The sequence below is a fragment of the Acinonyx jubatus genome, chromosome B2, assembly GCF_027475565.1.
Source record: "Acinonyx jubatus isolate Ajub_Pintada_27869175 chromosome B2, VMU_Ajub_asm_v1.0, whole genome shotgun sequence".
Lineage (NCBI taxonomy): Eukaryota > Metazoa > Chordata > Mammalia > Carnivora > Felidae > Acinonyx > Acinonyx jubatus.
This window is the reverse complement of record NC_069385.1, coordinates 107,092,851-107,116,345: the sequence shown is the minus strand read 5'-3', so window position 1 is coordinate 107,116,345 and position 23,495 is coordinate 107,092,851. Positions and strand designations below refer to the sequence as shown.

Here is a 23,495-nt window from a genome sequence, read left to right as displayed (position 1 = left end):
ACAAATCATATTAACTAATAATATTAAATAAAATCATGTACATATATACAAACATATGTATCTCAAATATGTACAAAAAAGACAAAAAAAGTAATTTAAAATTGTTATCTCCGGGAAACAATTTATAAGTAGTTTTAGGTTTTTTATATCACCCAACATTTACCATTTTTCTAAGCCAGCATACAAGTAAGATTTACAACAAAGCAAAACAGTGACAAGTCTTGGTGAAAGTGGCTCTTTTGCTAATAAATAGGCACTGAAATAAACGATCCCTAATTTTTCTTGCACCGAAATTGCATAAATAACATCTATTAACTGTAAAAAGAGATAACTAAAAGCTTAATTCTATACACCTAAATTAGCCTTCCCCATGGTCTATAACAATTGAGTTTTGGGGTGCCTGGGTGGCTCAGTCGGTTAAGCATCCAACTCCAGATTTTGGCGCAGGTCATGATCTCACGGTTCGAAAGTCTGAGCCTCACGCTGGCCTCTGTGCTTATAGCGTGGAGCCTGTGAGGGATTCTCTCCCTCTGCCCCTCCCGTGCTCGCTCGCTCTCTCTCTTTCAAAATGAGTTTTATGATTCTTTCCATGCAAGTTTTAGAAAAGAACAGACCTACTGTTTACAACCCATTTCCATTCAAACTGGGTATCAGGACACAAAAAGTAAAAGCATCTGTATGGTGCTTTGTAACATGCCAATATTTTATGCACCAAGTCATTTGATACTCACAATAACCTTAGGATGAGTGTTAGCTCAATTTTAAAGATGAGTGTCCACAGCCACTATAAAAAAAAAAGTGTTGATGAGATGTCAAGAAATTGGGCCCTTTGTATATTGCTGGTGGGAATGTAAAATGATGCAGCCTCTATAGAAAACAAATGGCGGTTCCCCAGTAAGTTAAAACCGTAATTACAATATGACCTAGGAATTCCACTCCTAGGTACTGCCCATAGCTGGGGGTGGCAGAGGGAAGGTTTGTCAGGGGTAAGAGGGTGGCACAGTGAGGAGTGATAGGAAGCAACTGCTTAATGAATATGGGGTTACCCTTTGGGATGATGAAAAAGTTATGGAACTAGATAGTGTTATATAGTGACTAGATAATGGCACAACACTGCGAATGCACTTAATGCCAGTGAATTGTACACTTTAAAAGTCAAAATTGCAAATCTTATGTGTATTTGACAACAATTTTAAATGAGGGAGGACATGTCTTAGGTGGAGTGTCTGAGAAGCAAAGGCTAAGATGATAATTCTTTGGAAGTGACTGAGGGTGTACTTTTACATAAAAAGTTCAAGGAAGTGGGTAAGGCAATGAAGCCACAGGTGCAGCTGAAGTCTAACCTCATCCTGATTCCACCACGAACTCTGGAGTCTAAACGGCACCATGGAGGGTCGCGGTTAAGTGTCCGGCCCCTGATTTCAGCTCAGGTCACGATCTCGCGGTTCGTGGGTTCGAGCCCATGAACATCAGGCTCTGCACTGACAGTGCGCAGCCTACTTAGGATTCTCTCTCTCCCCTCTCTCTCTGACCAACCTGCTTGCTCTCTCTCTTTCTCTCTCTCTCAAAATAAAATTTAAAAAAAAAACCCTTAAAAAAATTAAATAATAATAAATGGCACCAGGGAGTTGTCCTGTCTTAAGACATGACCATGCCCCATTCCTCACAGAAGTCAGTCACTGGCTACAGGTCACCCCCCACCCCCTGGGCAAGTGGGGAACATGTCTCAGGCATCTCTGGTTAAGACAGCTCCGAATAAATCTGTGGAGGTGTTTACTGCTGAGAGCTGTCAGTCACCAGGTCTACAGGTGAGGGACAGGCAAATACCCCATCCAGGTAAAAGGATCTGGGTATGGCACCAACAGCACCTACCAGGAGAAGGAAATAGAGGCTTGAGACACTTGAGTGATTTATCTAGGATCACAGGGCAAGAATAACTGAAACTCCGGACTCTCCTCATCTTAGAATTCATGCTCTTTCCTAGTCTAGCTTTGGATAATTTCAGCCCATTAAAACATACCAGTGAATTCATTTTGTCTATTGTTCTTCCCTTTATGTTTTTCTTCTTATTTTGAGTCTTTGTTTCATTAGTAAAGTGGTTTGTTTTGTTTTGCTGAGAGAGGGTGAGGAGATGGTTCCTTAAGCTCTGCTGAAGTGGCTTTTGCACTAGTTCTGGTCCCTCCCTAGCAAACCCCTAGTTCACATCACATCACCTAGCAGAAGTGGCTTCTCTCAATAAGGTCTCGCTCAAAACCCTGTTCAGAGGTAGATTCTGTATTATGTTTTCAAGACTGCCTGCTTTTTAAATTCTCCTGTGCTTGACAGCAAGAATCAATTGGGTGTACCCATCTCTCTATTACTGATTATCTGGCATCTAGTAGGAAGCTGATAAAAGTTTATTCAACCAAACTCTACAGGCACACCTCATTTCATTTTGCTCCACTTTATTGCACTTTGCACTGTGTTTTTTACAAACTGAAGGTCTGTGCAACTCTGTGTTGAGCAAGTCTATTGGCTCCGTTTTTACAATAGCATTTGCTCGCTATGTGCTTCTGTGTTGTGTCACATTTTGGTAATTCTCACAATGCTTCGGACTTTCTCATCATTATTGTATTTGTCATGGTGATGTGTGTTCTATGATTACAATTCAATGATGGTCAGCATTTTTTAGCAATAAAGTATTTTTTTAATAAGGTATGTACATTTTTTTAGACATAATGTTACTGCACACTTAATAGACTACAGTATAATGAAAAGACAACTTTCATAAGGACTGGGAAAACAGGGTATTCATTTGACTCACTTTATTGTGATATTCACCTTTTTTGCAGTGGTATGGAACTGAAACCACAATATCATCTCCCAAAATATGCCTGTACTTTGTTTTAACACAACTAAAAAGAAACCTAAAACATAGACAATTTTCTTTAACTCTGTATTTTAAATGCCCTTTATTCAAGTGTATTTCATTATTTATTGTAGAAAGGTTGCTTAAATCTCCTGCTACAAGGCAACTGACCGCCCATACACCACAGGTCAGGATCAATGACAGACTAGAGTCACTAGCATGAATTGGATGCTTTGTAAATGGAAAAATAATATATACTTTTATCCATTTAAATGTACAAATACCAACATCTAATAATTACATTCCACTTAGAATAAATTAAAAGACATTTAATACTGCTTTCTACAGGAAAATGTTACAGATAAAAGTAACTTCTCTCTACCCACCCATCCAAATTAAAGAGCTCTAATTCTGAAAAACAATTTAGCATAGTGAGGAATTTTATTTATTTTAAATAATTTAAAGGAAAGATAAATTACTACAATAGTCAATAATTATGCTAAGAGACACATTTCAATGTAATTAAATCCAAAAAAACTAAACTTATATTTAATTTTTCCACAATTTTATCATTATGTTTGGCATTAATGACACCACTTGCTATCGCCAGTATTCCATTGCTCTAAAAGGCTAGTATCATTTTCCTGAAACCAAAGAGACTATTAGCAGAAGCGATTTCAAAGCTATACCAACAAACCTCAAAAAGTTTAAAAAAAAAAACAACAACAATGTTCCTAACAAGAAAGGCCAAGGACGAAGAAGTCAGGAGTGAAAAAACAGGTGAGAAAATAAAAGAAACAACATTCAAACTAAAATCAGAAAAACACAAATAGAAAACCTTCCAAGATGTTTGTTTTCAATTGTCAAGTCTACTAACAAAATCACTTTAATGGGTAAGAATGTCAGAAAGATCTTAGTGAACAAACAATGTCACTACACCTAGTTTTCCTTCTTCCTTTTTTTTTAACGAAATTTTTTTAACGTTTATTTATTTTTGAGACAGAGCAAGACACACCATGAGTGGGGGAGGGGCAGAAAGAGAGGGAGACACAGAATCTGAAGCAGGCTCCAGGCTCTGAGCTGTCAGCACAGAGCCCAACTCGGGGCCTGAACTCACAAACCATGAGATCATGACCTGAGCCAAAGTTGGATGCTCAACCGACTGAGCCACCCAGGCCACTATCCCCCCACCTTTTTTTTTTTTTTAAATGTAACCAATGGTACAAAATCGTCACCAGTCACTAATATACTTGCCATTAAAATACACTTGAGTGCTAAAAGAACACAAACAGCAGAGGAAGTCAACGAGCTCAAAAAATGTTTTTAACTTATTCATTCACTTTTGAGAGACAGGGAAAGAGAGCACAAGCAGGGGAGGGGCAGAGAGAGAGAGAGAGAGAGGAAGAGAGAGAATCCCAAGCAGGCTCCACACTTTCAGTGCAGAGCCTGATGTGGTGTTGGATCCCAGGAACCATGAGATCATGACCTGAGCTGAAATCAAGAGTCAGACACTTAACAAACTGAGCCACCCAGGCACCCCCAAGCTGAAATTTTTATTCTAAGAAAGAACTGATTAAAGAAACCCAACTGAGGGCAAAGGCAGCGTTGCTTCCATTAAGATTAAATGCATGGTCTGATCTTCTTCTGACTCTGAACACATTTCCAACAGAAACCACTAGTGAATAGGCTTCTTCAGGTTTTAGTGTTTGCTTGTTTGTTTGCTTGCTTTTCAAGGAAAAATCCACGAATTATGCAAGCAATATTTATCTTGAAGTATAAAGCCTGGAAAATAATGTGGCTAATCACAGTTCACAGATATTTCCAAACTAAGATTCAAGGCTACCTCCATTATTCAAAGTAAGAAATACCAGGTTTTAGCTATAAATAAGAACCAACAGCTTTCACATTACTGGAACATAATTCACTTTATGTCACCACCTGCATTTATAAATAACCTTTTGGAAAAAAAACAAAATATCATGGTCTTTTCATACCAGCTCCAATATAACCGCAATATTTATTGTCTCCACGCATTATTTACTGCACTTCATGATTTAGTGCTATGAGAGAAAATATACGTGATCTGTCATGTTTTCAATTTATTAAGTAACAAAAACCTTTTCACAAATACATTCACCTAAATTCAGTTAGATAAGTCTATTCTAACAATGCTCTACAAAATGGCCACTCCGTCTATTACTTTGTTTATGAACAGAACTACATGCCACATAAACTATCAACTTCCATCCATGGTTTGGCGAGTTTGCTTTGCTTCTATCATTTTAATTCATGCAGGCTCTCTTTCAACTACAAAATCCTCCTGGTTCCATCTAATAATATATCCTCCACACTGCTATCAGATCATTCTACAGCTACATCATGTCACTTCCTTCCCCTCAAAACACCCAATAATGATTCCCCTTAGTTTTGAACATAAGGTTCAATCAATTTAAATAGCTTAACAAATAAGGGCCTTCCTGATGAACAACCTCTACCCTTCCAGATGCTTCTCTAGCCATTTTTTCACCCAATTTTTGATCTGGCATCTTTAATTATATCTTAAAATTGAGTGCAATTCACAAAATGCTTCATGCTATCCCATGTGGTCTGGGTCCATAACATTCCTTCACTGTATTTCCCTCCTCTTGCCCTTCCTGCCTATAGGTGTTGAGTCAACTTGTAACAGTCCTTCCAGTTCAGCTCATTTTCACCAATTCTGAGTGACTTTCACTGAATCCCTCCATCTGACTGAAATTACTTTACCACCAATACCTAGTATCATGTTCAAGTTACATGCATTTCAAGTTTATGCATTGTAGTATTCAACACACAGTACTATATTCATTGACTTGTGTACTTCAAATAGCTCCTTCAATATAAATTCATTTGATTTATGAACTATGCCTTATTTAACTCTATAATCTCAGCACTAACACAGAGCTTAATACATAATCAGCATTTAGTAAATGCTGATAGAATGAACAAATGAAAAATTCCATATTTTAAGATAATGCTATACATAAAATTGTTGTAAAAATAGGTTCTGACTTCTAGTTTCCAATCTGACATGTAAACAGGTTGGAAGGTGTCACTCCCTTCCCTCAAGATAAGAAAAAAGCTAAACAAACTGAAAATCAACCCACTCTTCTTAAATTATCAGAGAATCGAGGTCACAGGGCAAACCAGTGTGGTAAACACTGGTGGAGACAGAAAACGGAATGCAAAGAGTTACAGTTTACCAGAAGCAGAACCCGCAACTGGAACCAGGTAGGAACACTTAAAGAGTAGGTATTCGTTAATTTCTAAAGGTTAAGCATGGACTAGCAAGAGTCCATGCTGTGTTTTACTTCCAGAAACACACCATGTTCTCACGGTAAATATCAAGGAAAACTCCCCTTCAGCAGGGAAAGGGGAAAGTAAGCATTTTGAAAAAGCTCCAGGGTTCTGCTGAACAAAAGCCCTTCAAGGGAACAATTTACCAAAATCTAACCAACTTGCATTACATCAAAGACTTGACTGCCCTACAGAAAGGAAAACACTCAACTCCAGCACCCACTAGTCTTTGGAATGAGAGAAGGGAAATATACAACTCCAGCTTCATCTAGCCTTGCACATGAGGAAACAAAAATATTCACACCCTGCTCCTCTGGTCTTCTGATTCAACCCACTGTAAGGTGAGGGGAGAGGAGAATAAGAGAAGCACTTATGAAAGTCACAGGCTCACTAAAAGACTAAAAACTAATCATAGGATTATATTCCACTTCCCCTTCTCCCACACCTACTACCACATCAATCAGCTTCTTCCCTAGGAGTAGAGCTGAAAGACCTACAAGCCGAAGGAGTCTCAAAGGAAACCCAATGACAAAGAGAGAAACAAAAACAGGGATACTAGAGAAAATTTTTGTCCCTGACACTATGGCTACAGGAACAGTAAACACAGGTAACTACTAGCCAGATAAACATAAAAACTTCACACTGAAGGCCTACCTATTTCTTTTACCAGATATATTACATCTGACTTTCAACAAAAAATTACAAGACATGCTAATTAGGCAAAACATCAATTTGAAGAGATACAGTAAGAATCAGAACTAAACTCAGATATGGCAGCAATTTCAAAATCAGACTAAAATTTACAATAACTATGACTAGCATAAGGGCTCTAATGGAACAAGTGGACATCAAGTGAGAACATGGGTAGTATAAGCAAAGAGATGAAAATACTAAGAAAAAAATAAAGAAGGGGCGCCTGGGTGGCTCAGTCGGTTGAGCATCAGACTTTGGCTCCAGTCACGATCTCACGGTGTGTGAGTTCAAGCCCCACGTTGGGCTCTGTGCTGACAGCTCAGAGCCTGGAGCCTGCTTCAGATTCTGTGTCTCCCTCTCTCTCTGCCCCTCCCCCATTCATGCTCTGTCTCTGTCTCAAAAATCAATAAACATTAAAAAAATTTTTTTAAATAAAAAGAATTTTAAAAAAAGAAAAAAAGAAAGAAAAAAGCTAAAAAAAAACCAAAAAAAATCAAACACTCTAAAAAAAAAAAAAGGCAATGGGCTCATCAGTAGACTGAACATGGTATAGGAAAGAATCACAGAGCCTGAAGATATGTCAATAAACTTCCAAAACTGAAAGGTGAAAAGAAAAATTTAAAAAGAATTTTCAAGAATTGTGAGAAAATTACCCAAAAAGTAACATATATGTAATAGTTAAGATCAAAGGGAGAAGAAAGAGGAAAAGGAAATAAATATTTGAGGGGCATCTAGGTGGCTCACCCAGGCATCCGACTCTTGGTTTTGACTTGGGTCGTGATCTCACAGTTCATAAGTTCAAGCCCCATATCAGGCTCTGTGCTGATAATGCAGAATCTGCTTGGGACTCTCTCTCCATCTCTCTCTGCCCCTCCCCTGCTCTATCTCTCTCTCAAAATAAATAAGTAAACTTTAAAAAAATAAATGTTTAAAGTAAAAATGTTTGGGAATTTTCCAAAATTAAGAACAGGCACCAAACCACAGATTCAGGGAGTGCACAGAAAACCAAGAAAGATAAATACCAAAATACTGACACCTAAGCATATCATATTCAAAGCGTAGAAAAACAAACAAAAAGTCTTGAAAGCAGCCAGAAAAATAAACACACACACACACACACACACACACACACACACACACAAAACAAAAACCATATCTACAGGTCACAATGGACTTCTCATCAGAAAGAGAGAAAGAATCACATTGGACTTCTCATCAGAAACTATGCAAGCAAGAAAAGAGATATAATATGAAATATTTTAAGTGTTGAAAGAAAAATAAAACAACTTAGAATTCTGGGTCCAGTAAAATGATTCTTCAAAAGTGGAGAAATAAAATTCTCTCTCTCCCTCTCTCTCCCTGTCTCTCACACACACACACACACACACACGAGGGAATTCATTACAAGTACTGCCTTGTAAAAAATGTTAGAAGAAATTCTTCAAAGAGTAAGAAAAGATAGGTCAGAAACACAGATGTGTGTCTGTCTCTTGAAAAAGGGTCAATTATCAGACAAGGAATAAATAAAGTTAAATTTTTATTTTATCTATTATTAATTGATCTAACAAGTAACAGCCTGTTCAAAATAATACCAGCAACCATATACTCAATGATTATAACTTATAGCTAAGTGAAATGAATGACACCAAGGCTTTACCAATGCTTTGTAAAGGAGGGTACTCTTTTATAAGATACTTGGCAGTACCTATTAAGTCATATAGTGTTATGTCACATTGGAGTTGGATTAGTTTTAAGTGTATATTCTAAACTCTAGAGTAACCACTAAAAAAAGTTTTTAAAAAAAGGAAAAAAAAGTTTAATATGTTAAGGGAGGAAAGAAAATACAATGATACAAAATGATCAATTAACACCAGGAAAAAAATTAAAGAGTGGAAAACCCCTCCTCAAAAAAGAAACAAAGAACAAGGGCCATGATGGACAATAGCAACAAATATGGTATATATTAATCCAACTAAATCAATAAATAATGGGTCAAAAAAAGTCTCGAGAAGTTTAAAAATATTTCAAACTAAATGAAAATAAAACCCATCAAAATTTGTGGATACAGAAAAAGTGTTTAGAGAGAGACTGATAGCACTGTATGCATATATCAGAAATGAAGAAACATCTAAAATCAATAATCTAAGTTTCCACTATAGGAAAATAGATAAAGGACAAATTAAACTCAAAGTAGGCAGGAGAAAATAAACTTTCAAACCAAAATTAAAGCAATTGAAAATGGGAAATTAATAGGAGTGATGAAACCAAAAGCTAGTTCTTTGAAAAATATAAACTTATAAACCTCTAGCCAGATTAAAAAAAAAAAAAAAAAGAAGAAGATACAAATTACATGAGTGAAAGAGGGGACATTACTACTTATCCCAAGGACATTTAAAAGAATAACAAAGTACTACCATGAACAACTCCATGTCCCAAATGTGGAAACACAGATAAATGGACGAATTCCTTGAAAGACACAAGCTACCAAAACTTACATAAGGAGAAGTAGATAATCTGATTTAGTCTATACCTATTTTCAGAATTGAATAAATAATTATGAACCCTTCGAAACAGAAAGCACCAGGTCAAGATGGCTTCACCGGTGAAGCAAATGTTTAAGGAAGAAATTCTCCACAATTCTCAACAATTCTCAACAATCTAATCCAGAGAGAACCCTTCCTAACTCATTCTATGAGGTTAGCATTAGTCTAATACCAAAATCAGACAAAGATAGTACAAGTAAGGACAAATACAAAATAGTATCGTCCATGAACACAGATGCAAAAAATCTGCCACAAATCAAATCCAATAATGTATAAAATCAAATCAAATCCAATAATGTATAAAAAAGAATTACACACCATGATGAAATAGGATTTATTCTAGGTATTAAAGGTCCATTCAACATTTGAAAATCAACTGGTATTATCCAACCCATCAACAGGCTAAAGAAAAAAGACCATATGCTCCTTTCAATGTATATGGAAAAAACACTGACACAATTCAACACCACTCATGGTAAAAATTCTCATCAGACTAGAAACAGAGGGGAACCTCCTCAACTTGGTAAAGAACACTGGCAAAAAACCTACAGCTAACGTCCTACCTAATGGTAACGAACTAGATGCTCTCCTAGTAAAATCAGTAACAAGGCAAGGATATTCTCTTTCACCATCCCTATTCCACACCATACTGGAAGTTACAGCTGATGCAATAAGCCAAGGAAAGAAAATAACAGGTACAAAGATTGGAAAGAAAGAAATAAAACTGTCCTTGCTCACAGATGACATGAATGTCTATACAGAAAATCATAAAGAATCAACAAAATGCTCCTGGAAATAATTGCTAATTAGCAGCAAGGCCTTAGAATGTAAGATCAATATATGAAAACCAATTACTTTCCTAAACACCAGCAATCAAGCATTGGAATTTGAAACCTGAGACATTATATTGGCATAAAAATGAATATTTGGCTATTAATCTAACAAAATACACAGAAGATCCATATGAGGTAAACTACAAAACTCTATGAATAAGATGAAAGAAGACCAGAAGATCTAGATAAAGGTTCTCACTGACAGGAAGAAAACACTGTTAAGATGTCAGTTTTCTCCAAATGGATGTAACCATTCAATGCAATCCCAGTGAAAATCCCAACAAGTTACTTTATGAATACCACCAACAAACTGATATCCTATTACTATAACATAATAAAGCTATACTAATCCAGCCAGTGTGGTACTAGCAAAAGAGCAGACCTCTCAATCAATGGAACAGAACAGGGAGTCCAGAAACAGACCCACAAAAATACAGGCAACTGATCTTTGTCAATGGCATGAACCACTGCTGTAGTAAGTTACCTTTTTTTTTATTTAAAAAATTTTTTAATGTTTATCATTTTTGAAAGAGACAGAGAGAGAATGCACGCACAGAGCAGGGTAGGGGCAGAGAGAGAGGGAGACACAGAATCCGAAGCAGGCTCCAGGCTCTGAGCCATCAGCACAGAGTCCGACGCGGGGCTGGAACTCACGGACCACAAGATTGTGACCTGAGCTGAAGTCGGACACTTAACCGACTGAGCCACCCAGGCACCCCTGGAAATAACTAACTTTCTAAATGTAAGAGAAATTAATGTAACACCTCAAGTGTCCACCAACAAATACAAGTATAAAGACTTCTTAACTGAATAAAAAATAATAAAGTAAAAACAGGGCAAATATCTGAACAGACACCACCCAAAGAAGATATATCGATGCCAATAAGCACATGAAAAGACACTGATCACCATTTATGGTTGAGGTACTGCAATATTAAAACAATGAGGAGGTATCATTACATATCTGTTAGAATGGCTAAAAGCCAAAAGAGTGAGAACAGCAAATGCTGACGACAATGTGGAGCGACAGGAGCTCTCATTCATTACTGGCACGCATGCTAAATGATACCGCCACTCTGGACAACAGTTTGCCAATTTCTTACCAAGTCAGACATAGCCTTAAGCCATAACCATCTTCCTAAGTATTTACCCAAATGAGTTGAAAACTTATGTCTACACAAAAACCTGTACTCGCATTCATAGCAGCTTCATTCAGGACTGACAGAAAGTGGAAGCAACCAAGATGTCCTTCAATAGTTGAATGAATAAACAAACCATTGTACATTCATACAATGAAGTATTATTCAGTAAAAAAGTAAAAAGTAATTAGTGATGAAACCACAAAAAAGAAATTAGCCATCAGGCTACAAAAAAGACATGGAACCTGAAATGAATACTGTTAAGTGAAAGAATCCTGTCTGAAAAGACTACATTTTGTATGATTCCAACTATCTGACATGCTGAAAAAGACAATACTATCAAGACAATAAAAAGATCAATATCTAAACTGGTTAAGATGCTAAATTTTATGTTATGTGTATATAATCAAAATGCCACAGGGATTTTTAGGGACACTATTCTGTAGGATACTATAATATGGATAATATGCATAAAATCATATATTTGATACAACCTGTAACTACATAACATAAAGAATGACCTCTAGTTGGGCCTGGGTGGCTTAGTTGGTTAGCCTCCGACTCTTGGTTTGGCTCAGGTCATGATCTCACAGTTTGTGAGTTTAAGCTACACATTGGGTTCTGCGCTGCCTCTCTCTCGGTCTCTGCCCCTACCTACCCTGCTCGTACTCTCTCACTCTCTCAAATAAATAACTTAAAAAAAAAACAAAAAATTACCTCTAGGGGTTCCTGGATGGCTCAGTCAGTTAAGCAGCCAACCTTTGATTTCTGCTCAGGTCTTGACCGCATGGTTCCTGAATTCGAGTCCTACGTAGGGGCCCTGTGTCAGGCTCCAAGCTGATAGTGCGGAGCCTGCTTAGGACTTTTTCTCTCTCCCTCTCTCTGCCCCTTCCTGCTCGTGCTTGTGCTCGCTCTCTCTCTGTCTCAAAATAAATGAATAAACCTAAAAAAAAAAAATGACCTCTAACGTAAACTACTGACTTTACTTAACAAATACGTAGCAATCAATATCAGTTCATCAATTGTAACAAACAGGGTACCAATGCAAGACATTAATGATAGGGGAAACAGGGCTTTGGAGGAGGAAAGGGGATGTATGGAAACTCTGTGCTGTGAAATTTTCCTGTGAAATTGAAACTGCTCTAAAGAAAAAGCCTATTAATTTTTTTAAATAGCTCTTTTGACATTTTTCAATATTAAACTTTATGAAGATTTCATGCAGAAAATGACTACATAGGAATGCTGCCACACGTATCAATTACACTGAATAATCTGTAAATTATATCAGAAACATGCAATCTTTAGGATTCATTTTTTCTAATGGACAGCTAAAAGACAAAAGTGCTAGAGATTTAAAATAGTACAAAGAGCAAAACATAATAATTAAGTCTGTATTTAACCATATCATTTTTAGGTCAGGTTTTATTCTTCAAAGGTTAATTTTCCTAATAAGTGAATATTATCATTTTAAATGCCAAAACTCTCTTTTAGATGAAAATATTCCCTACATAAATATTAAGTATTTCTTTATTTTTTAAACAAAGTATGCTTAATAAAATGTTCCTCCTGTCTACTAGTTTAATAAATTGTTGTAACACAGTGATACCATTTAATTTTTTAAGTTTATTTATTTATTTATTTATTTATTTATTGAAAGAGAAGAGAAAGAGAGAGAGAGAGAGAGAGAGAGAGAGCCAGCCAGCAGGGGAAGAGTAGAGAGAGAGAAAGGGGGAGAAAATCTCAAGCAGGTTCCATGCTGTCAGCACAAACCCGATGTGGGGCTCAAACTCAAGAACTATGAGATTGTGACCTGAGCCAAAGTAAAGAGTCAGACGCTTAACCAACTGAGCCACCCAGGTGCCCCCACAGTGATACCTTTAAAGTCTACTAAGGTAGGGGCGCCTGGGTGGCTCAGTCCATTAAATGCCCAACTCTTGATTTCAGCTCAGGTCATGATCTCAAGGTTCATGAGATCAAGCCCAGCACTGGGCTCTGTGCTGACATCACAGAGCCTGCTTGGGATTCTCTCTCTCCCTCTCTCTCTCTCTCTGCCCCTCCCCTGCTCTCTCTCTCAAAATAAATAAATGAACATTCAAACAATAAAATAAAATCTATTAAGGCAGACAGAACAGTTTGAACTCACATTAATGACCCTGAATGATGCTTTTTGAGTGTCTGTATATCAGTATTTTTATGTTTCATTTGCAGACAGACTATTCTTATTACCTACAATGATTTATGTGTCTCTTTTGTAATTAAGTATTGGTGAAAGGGGAGAAGTATAAAAACAACCATGTTAAAACTTTATCATAAATGAGGGCAGACAATGGCCAGAGCTTATATGGGAGAAATAAAAGTAGAAGACTGCTACTTTGTGATGAAAATACATGAGATTTACATAATAATAATTTTTCAACTGTCTGATCTTTAGGTATGTGTGCAATAACTGGAATTGCTTAAAATGCTCATGGATAAAATAAGGTGTTCAATAATATAAACTTTTGCTTAAAGCGATCTCATTTACATATTGTTCAATTATTGAAAACCTAAAATATTAATACACTACAGGTCTCAAATTCAGATCGGAATATGGGTTCCTATGCTCCTTACCAATTTTAAAAACTGGTACTTTTCCTGTTCAGTTACAACCAGCAGCAGCAGCCACTAAGTAACACTCAGCATAGCTAATGTAGATGAATCCTCAGAAACCTAATGTACTTTGGATATTTATGTCCAATGATGGATGCAATGAATTTCTGGAGATTAGTACCAAAAATAATTAATTCCTTATTCTACTCAGATTTAAACTCAAATATAAATGGAAAAGAGGGAAAACAGCTCATCACAATCACTAATCAAATTTCTTCACATCTTTCTTATTAGTAAAAATTAACTAGGTAAATTAAATATTGAGAATTATGATACGGTGGGGGTAGTCTATAATGAAGATTTATTTGGATTCCAACCTTATCCCTAAAAGGATCTCAGGGTACCTTATAAAACTATTTACAATACATAATAATTACATGATCAAGATGAAAACGCACCGTTTGATTCAACACGATTCAGAAGACCCATACATGTAATCTTTAATGTAAGAAACAAAAAACAAAAAACAAAGACAGATTTTGCAAATACTTTAAGAATTCATTACAATAAGTAAACTAAAAGTTTGATCCTTATTTCAAACTCTTCTTGCCCGTCCTACAAAAGAGGCTATCCACTGGCAACAAATTTCTGTATCTAAAGTATAGGTGCCAGGAGTTAACAAACTGTGGCAGGCCAGCTGCCCGTTTATGTATACAAAGTTTTACTGGAACACAGCCATGGACATTCATTCACTTACTGTCTAACTTACTTATTGTCTGCTTTCAGACTACAATGGCACAGTTAAGTAGCAGACAGAAACCCTACGGCCTACAAAGCCAAAACTACATTCTATCTGGCCCTCTATAGAACAAATGGATAGACCCCTGATGGATATTAACTAGTATAACACAGATTCAGGATTGACAATTTGCATATAGAGATAACAGGCTTCTGCTCATTAAAATACTTCTTGACAGGGATAACTTAATAAAGTTAAAAGCAGTAGCACAATTCAGTAATATGTTTTTAACATGACTATATTTTTAAAGTACTTTTGTATATTTTAGAAGCATCCACTTAAGAATAAACAAATGACACGGTAATGAACGGTGCCTGTTTTGATCCTCTAAGAATCTCTGGCTTATCAGTCTAGACTTGCAGTACTGTAATACAAATGTAAAATTTCAAAAGTTGGTACTTTCAGAATGCCATTTCCAATTTATCTTTTCTATGTATAAATTTGTGAAAATTGTGTTGGTGAACAGCATTTAAGTATAAAAAAACTATGAACTAAAATCTAAAATTGTTTGTACAGCCCAGGCTATTTATACTGATTTATTTTTTAAAACTGATTATACAAACAAATAAAACTTCCTCAGATCTCTATTTGATTTCAGCATGAAACCAATCCCCATACACCTTTTCCACAAAATGCTTCACCTTTCAGAACTCACTATTTAAGTTGATAAATAGTAAAACGAATGCCTATATACCCCTTGCCTGGATTCATTAATTGTCAACATTCTGCCATGTTTGTTTCACGTTATTTTCTTGTATTTGACTTCCTGAAACTAATTCATCATGCACCTCCTTTAAGGATAAGGATATTTTCCTAGGTATGTGTAATAATATTATCACACTTGATAAATATTCCAGAGTGTATCAATATTCAGGCCATTTTCAAGTTTCCTCAAGTATCCTGCAAAAGGTTTATAAAGCTCTTTTAAAATCTAGCATCCAATCAGCATCCACATCCATGACCAATTCCTGAGAAGCAAGGGCCAAATTTTTCTTTAAACAATCTTTCTGTGTATCCTATGTGCGCTCTTTGTTCTATAAATCTGTTCTCTGGAGAAGCTGCAGACCACAATTTCCCTGGTACCTCCCTGCCAGAACCATGCAGCAACAAAAGGGTATCACGATAATAGGGACAGGAAACTGAGTTTCCAATTTTCTTGGTAGATTCTGTTTTCCCTATGAAAATATCTAGAATGAAACTGTGATCTTATCTTAGCTGGTTACAACTTTTAAATACACCTAATCAACATTCAGTGATCATCAAGTCAAAAGTCTTATGACTAATTACACTGGCAGGACTCAAGAACTGTCAATTTTATCACTACTAATAAGAGTTATGAGTAATTACCCAAATATATCATTTTATAAAAAGAAACAACATTTTATAAAAGGTTAAAGAGTGCTCTTACTGAAAAAGCCAGTTTCAGAAGACTAAATGTACTGTTTTGTAAATCTATAGTCAATTTTATATAGTTTACTGAAATGAATCAAGTTTTAATCATCCCATAAAGACTGGATAGTTTGCATATTACGCCTACGCATTTAGAAGTTGACTGGTTTGGCAATCTGTCTCAATGCTTTCAAGCTTTTACTAAAGTGTAACACATTTTGAACAATGCTTTATTATATCAATATTATAAAAATGTGTACTTCTGAGTAACAAGAACCACAAATTTTTTCTATTAATATAATAGAGTATATGAATATTTTAACCTTTTCTAATTTATTTAATCTTAAATTCAAATTGGAGCAATTTTTGACTACTAAACTTTCTGGGAAATTGAGATTTCCAATGGGAATACTGTCAAAATTTATAAAAACAAAAAAACCAGAGTTCTAAGTGATTCATTTTCAATATAGTTCCTATATTGTTAATTATGGTTGAACTCAGAGTACTTTCCAGCGTAAATTACACACAAGGCTTAACAAAGTATAGATCTAAATCTACAATCGCCTTTACTGAAACCAATGAAACATCTATACACAGCAATGAAATTGGCATGCAAATAAAAGAACTGTCAAGACATGTATCCCTAAAAATAAGCCTACAATAACTATTTTAAAGGCTGTGTGTGGTCTCACCCATATATTTTGGCAAGATGCACTTTCTCCAACCGCAGCTAGATTCATCCAAAAGCAGTGGCACTGGAGAGCCTCTGTCTCACCTGTCAAAATTGAAGAACGTTGTTCCAAAGACCACCATGCGTCCATGGAGAAAAGCCACAGTACTACAGCTGTTATTGATAAGCAGTCTCTAAAGGAGAAAAGACTTCAAACAATTAAGCAAATCATCCTTAGAGATATAGGCAGACAATATATTAATGTTTAGATGATGAGATGACAAATACCATGCCAGGTATGAAACGATTTCATACACTGGAACACCAACAGAGGATCTTTCATAAGTAACATTAGCTTTATAGTCTTTTCTATTCTCTCTCTGATAAAATTTCTATACATTATCAATTCAAAACCTCTGTTATGTTCCCTTATTCAAATCTCATGAAACCTCCTTTATGAAATCTCAAAATTCATCCAAATTACTAAGGTCCTAAATCCATTAAAATTGCTAAAGTCTGACAGCAAAGAGCACAGAAGATTAAGATTTATAAACAGAAACCCTAAGTATACTGAAATCTCACTTTTTAAAAATATATCCTCAATCTTTTTCAACCACATTATAAAAGCAGTTTACATTTTTGCTTTGAACTAACCTCCCGACAGTAAAGCATATGGATCGATCAGGTAAGCTATAGGCAGGTTAACAAAAATAAAAAGAAACAGCAAGGAAAACAATTACTTTGAAAAGAAATATGCCTCAGTGGACACTTCAACTCCAGTTTAAGCCCCAGTTCAGACCTGGCAATAAAAAAAACAACCTAAAACAAAATGTAAAGAAATACACACCTGGCTGGATAAAAAGCTTAAATAATCATGATGAATATCTCATAATTAACTTATTTTCCTACTAGATCATTATATCCTTTAACCCTTTTTAATACTGCAAAAACTCCATTGAAAAAGAAGGCAGGCACCTTTTTGTGCCTTTTTCAGTTAATACCCAAAAGGTTCTCTTCAAAGACGGTTTCACCTACAACCAAGTCTCATAGCACAAAGGCAAAGTTACCAGAGGGCTCCAATGTATTATACGATGTCCCACAGGTTCATTTACTATATTCTCCAAGTACAAAGGTTCCAAAGAGATTAGTTTCACTTTTCCCTATATTTAGTACATTAAACTAGTATAGTTGGAGTATTATTTTTCTTTGGTTTTGTCAGTAGCATGTTTGATATAAATTTTATTAAGTGGTAGTATATGTAACATTGCATTGTGGGTAGTAGTTTCCTGCTTTAGCCTAGCCACATCCTCAGCTGTCATATGAGCATATTTCCCATATTTTCTGCAAGTTCTCGCCTTTTTTTCTTCTTAGAAAAATGACAGCATTAGAAGATGAATTGTTCTAATAATTATAAGAAATGATTTATATAACTATATTAAACAAGTATGGACCACTCTGTACTTCAAAGAACAACCGGAGGGGGGGGGGGGGAAGGCAGGGAGGAAGTAATACTCATAATTAAAGTGTTAAAGTCATGTGAAACAATGTGTTACAAGTAAATTAACACAGAGAAAAAAATTAAAACTATTAAAACAAGGAAAATCTCTAATCAGATGCCAATATCATCTAACAAATGAGGTGAACCATATCAGGATATAACAATGATTTGCCTTGAATGTTAGGGGCTTCAAACCTACCAGGTACTCATTAGTGAGGATTAATGTCAGTATCCCCTACAAGAACTTTAAGAAACTACTTTGAGACTTTATAGAAATGCCAAAACAGAAAAAGAGAAACCAAAAAAGGCCTGGAGGAGAGAGGGAAGAAAGAAGGGGGAAAGAGGGAGAAAGTGAGGGGGGGGGGGCAGCGAAGGGGGCTAGAGGGAGAGAGAAAGCTTAAGATTTTCTCTTTTGGCACCCAATTTCTACATAATCTCACACTGAGACAGATAGCTGCTACTACTAACCAAATGAAGCTGTTCAAACAATTATGGACATGGTGGTACTTTGGGTTTTTACAGAATTTAATTAAAACAAACTGAGGATGAAAAAAAAAAAACAGAAGAAATACTCTCATTACAAAAAGTACCACAAAATAACACCCTGTACAAACACACAAAACCATACATGTGCATGCAGTTGTATACAGGAACATACACCCCACTAAAGTAAGTGGAATTAACCTCTCATCACCATGATTGAAAATATTAGAAAAATTATACATATCTTACTAATATAAAATTTTTTCAAATTATCAATATAAGGCCCAATAAATGTTATGTAAAGTTAAACAGTTATACATCAAATCCAAAAAACATTGTCAAAAAATACCAAGTTGAAACAAGAGAGTAAGAAAGTTCATTTTACTAAAAACCACACAATCAGGGAAAACATTTTAAGCCAAATCAGGATTTCTACAATTTATAAAATTCCGACATCAAACCATGTGCTCCTATTGTTTTCAATTAAAAGAAAAATCGAAGAGTAGCAAACAGAAGTATAAAACAATTTTAAAAAACAAACAGAAATGAGCACAAGATTGATACAGATAAAATTACTGCATTCAAATAGGATCATTAGTTCAGAAAATAAAAAATAATTCAAAAGGTAGCCATCAAGATATATGTAGCATTTAAAACACTTTTTAGTATATAATATAAAAAGTTCAACCAATGTTGACAAATTTATTAAATACAAAATAATGGGGAAGCAAGATAATTGCTTTACTTTTCATTTCCGTGGCATTAAAGTATGTAATTTATACAGCCGACCTAAACTTGTCACTTACTTCAACACAGCAAATACTAACATATCCCCAAAAAGGATGTAGTTTTGAGGGTCTACGGTTTCCATCTCTAAGTTTAAGCGTAGTATAAATCTATAATCAAGAGCTTTATTTGCAGTAGCTCTTCTGAGTCAGTCTCTTCATCACAGGTAATATTATTTCTAAGGAAACAAACTATCAATTATCAAATGTGTACCAGTTATCACTGTTGTTTTAAAATTTTTACCACAAAGTAATGTTTGCTGCAAACAGGATGTATTTTCAATTTAGAAAAAAAAAAATATGTGTGGATGATGAATATACAAACTTTAAAGCACATAACTTCTCCTGCCAGAACGTGACGGGCCTCACAGGGAAAGAAAGGGCATAATCAACAATATCTAGGAAACTCTTATGCAGTAAGAGTAATCACTCTGACCAAAAAATTACGTACAGGACAGTTACCTGCAAAAAGACAGCAGGCAGTTAATAGACACACAGATGTAAAAATTATCCAAATACATATTAGTCAATTTGGAGGGCCAAAGTATGCTTAATAAAAAAAAATTATTTTAAGGGGCAAATATTTAGCAAAGAGTTGGGTCGTAAGATGTCAAAGAATCCTTATGCAGAAACGAAAACTTCATTCTAAAAGAAGAAAAGCATTGACTTACCACACTACCTAAGTTTTCTCAATTACCTCATTCTGCTATTGTACATACATATGGTACTATATACAAATCCCTCCTTTAGCTTACTCTAGAAATTAATTCGATATAGATCATACTGGTACACCTTATCTATGAAAAAGAAAACTGAGTAGCTTGCATATTAAATGAAAGGTTTTACTTTTCAATGTAAAACCTGTTTACACACCCCGTGAGGCAAAATAAATCTATATTTAAAAGAAGACACTAAAATGCGTTTTTGGTTTTCTATCACTGAAAGCTTATTATGAGAAAGTTCTGGACATCTGAATCATAAAAGATTAAAGTCATGCTCATGTCTTCCTAGTATATTTTGGGCAAATGAATTTTTGTTAAAGAAACTTATGAATGTACTTGGACATTTATCTAATAAAAACCAAAAGCAGATAATAAACTGTGCTAGGAAGACCATAAGCAGGAGTATTTTTGGCTGTAACAACACCTCCTTGGTGTTTTCCAGCCCTAACCCCTTATAAACCCTAAATAATGTTTTGTAATTCGCTGTCTCCGCCCACCCTCCCAGCCATTTACTTCACGACACTCCTAGTTACTATCACACTAGGAAGAAGTCTAACATGCAAATTCAGAGTGGCGTGGATAAATGGCAAAAAAAAAAAAAAAAAAAAAAAAAAAAAAAGCCTAGAAAATTGGTCTGTTCGGCTTTATAATTTTTGTTGAAAAATACCCCATCGCTCCCAACTGATGAAAACAGGAAGCTCTATTCATAAATATGAAATTCTCTGCCTATGATATATAATCATCCTAATAAGAAAATGAGTTCTATACATACTTGTCCAAAGGGGCAAAAAAGGAGATAGTTTCCCAAAGATGTTTCCAATTTTCTTCTGAATCAGAATTAGCAAATCGAGACGACTAACATACTCTGTCTGTGTGCATTATTCCTTACTCCACACAGCATTTTGTAATTTATTTCAAAGCTTCCATTATAAACAAAAAATACAGCTTCTGTTAACCCACTCCATTCTGAGCTTATAAAGTCAATAACATTGAACAATCTAAGTTACAACATAAGAATTTTACTTTATAGATGTATATGTAAGATTTGCTGTCAAAGACTCTGTTAAAGTTAACATCCAAATAAACTATCCAAAGAATTATATAAAATGAATACATTTCTTTGAAAAATAAAAATTACAAGCATAAAAAACACCAAGATTCATCCAATAAAGTATGTTACAATTACTGCCATTCATTTTTTGTAAGATCCTCAAACTGGTATTGAGATACAAAAGATACTAATTACATTTAATACGAAAGATACTAATTACATTTAATCTTTACTGTAGGAGCCGGCATCTAATATTGATCATACATTAACTAGAGAGACACGATTTAGTATTTGTAAAGGAATCTCAAGACTAACACTTTCATGACAGCCAATTACAGTCAAGCCCGGCAAGCAGTTTGCAACCAGACCTTAAGAAAGGTAAACTTTTTTACAATGAGTTACAGATTCACAAGTATAAAAAGACAAGAAAAAGAAAAACAGAAGGACTCCAATCACCCAGCAAATATGAAGCAGACCCCAGAATGTGATACAATCCAAAGATGTAAATTATTGTAAATCATCACTGTTGTTCAGAATTTCACACAGCCTCTTGAGCCAATTTTGTTCTTTTCCACAGACACAATAATGAACTAAATAAAAGGAGGCAAAAAAGAAAAAAAAAGTGGGGGTAGGGGAACAGAAAGGAAAACCTTAACTGCAGAGTTCAGCTCTACAAATGCTTAACCTTACAGGAGTTTGGGCTCCTTCAGCATTTGTATTCTATCCAAATCCTCATGAGTCACAAAAATTAAAAAGCTATATCCTTCTGGATGCCAGGAAGGGCCTTACCACAAGCCTTTTGTCAGGGAGAGAGAGGGAGACAGTGAGAGAGAGAGAGAGAGAGAGAGAGCAAGAGCAAGGGGGGAAAAGCCACAGTGGTAGGCAGTCCCACTTCACTTGGAGTACTGTGAGGTCACAAACCACATGATTCTGTCTCTCCAGTAATAGTGCTTGCAAAAAAAAGGAGTTTTAAAGCTTTTGCTTTTTTGGATTGTGTGAATGCTTCATTCGCCTCACAAACAACCACAGAACCACAAGTGCGGTGCAAACTTTCTCCAGGAGGACAGCAAGAAGTCTCTGGTTTTTAAATGGTTAATCTCCGCAGGTCACTACCAGCCACCGAGACCAACAGAGTCAGTGAGTGCTCTCTAACCACAGTCTATGCAGTAATAGTAGGTCCTTCAAATATTTGCTCATTCTTTTTGTTTTGTTTCCTTGCTTTTCACATGTTACCAGCTACATAATTTCTTGACAGAAAAAAATAAATATAAAGTCTATGTACTCCAGGCATACTGTAAAACTAAAACAAGGTTTGGGTATGGTTTGTATTTTCAGTTTAAGGCTGCAAGCAGAATTTACAACAGAGGGTACAAGTTCTGTCTGAAAAAAAAAGGAGGGACTATGGCATCAAACAGCCTCTTCAGCACAGTGACACCATGTCAGCAAAACTTCTTTTGGGGTAAGTGTTATCATATTTTAAAATCCTGTAAGAGATGAACCTGTTAAACAAAAAGGTATGTTTCTGGGATAAACTGCTAGCTTTTCCGGGTAACGTACGATATTAAAGATTATGATAATAATGTTATTTTGCTGCACTAAAAATTGAAAAAATGAAATTGCTGTACATATTTGCATTTGGCATCTGTAACTTATCTACTTCTCGAAGGAATGACTGAAATAGAAAAAATTACATTATCTAACATTAGTCAAAATGTTTTCTAGAGTTGTAGAAATGAGGTAGTTAAAAACAGTGAAAGAAAGCTTAATCTTCTCACTAACCCTCAGTGGAATACAATGAAACACTAAATTAATCAAAGTGCTATGAAGTATTCACCCTGGCAGCTCCCAATATTTGAGCAAACTTCAAAAAGGAAGCAATTTTACAAAATAACAGACCACAGAATTATCTCGACATTATGCTCTACCATTATGCTCCACTGCAGAAATAAACCTGCAGTAGTTTAACATTTTAACCAGCTCCACTAAAAGAAATCTATCTGTAAGCTTCCCTTGCATCGTACGATAGGTGCACAAGTTTGTTTCTACACAACTTCGTATGATTGAAGCATATATTCCTATATAAAATTATAAGCATGTAATAGCCATTTTCAAAAAATCTT

General features: G+C 35.5%; 2 protein-coding genes across 12 annotated transcripts in view; one reads left to right on the top strand and one right to left on the bottom strand.

The window, feature by feature from the left end:
• The window catches only part of SUPT3H (SPT3 homolog, SAGA and STAGA complex component), a 530,133-nt gene that overhangs the window by 452,523 nt on the left and 54,115 nt on the right, over positions 1-23,495 (bottom strand). The window contains exon 2 of one of the 3 annotated variants that reach the window (XM_053222732.1): positions 16,859-16,941. The exons of 1 other annotated variant lie outside the window; for it this stretch is intronic. The gene's annotated coding sequence lies outside the window, so the exon portion shown is untranslated. Of the gene's footprint in view, positions 1-731; positions 751-16,858; positions 16,942-23,495 lie in introns of those variants that run through there. One more of the 3 variants, XM_053222733.1, reaches the window with a different exon arrangement.
• Positions 22,306-23,495, top strand: part of RUNX2 (RUNX family transcription factor 2) — a 325,283-nt gene continuing 324,093 nt past the window's right edge. For 6 of the 9 annotated variants that reach the window (XM_053222726.1, XM_027057631.2, XM_027057632.2 and 3 more), the window contains exon 1: positions 22,711-22,834. In XM_053222726.1, the coding sequence (XP_053078701.1) occupies positions 22,777-22,834 (58 nt within the window). In that variant the 5' untranslated portion in view covers positions 22,711-22,776. Of the gene's footprint in view, positions 22,548-22,710; positions 22,835-23,495 lie in introns of those variants that run through there. The other 3 variants (XM_053222723.1, XM_027057629.2, XM_053222724.1) reach the window with 3 other exon arrangements.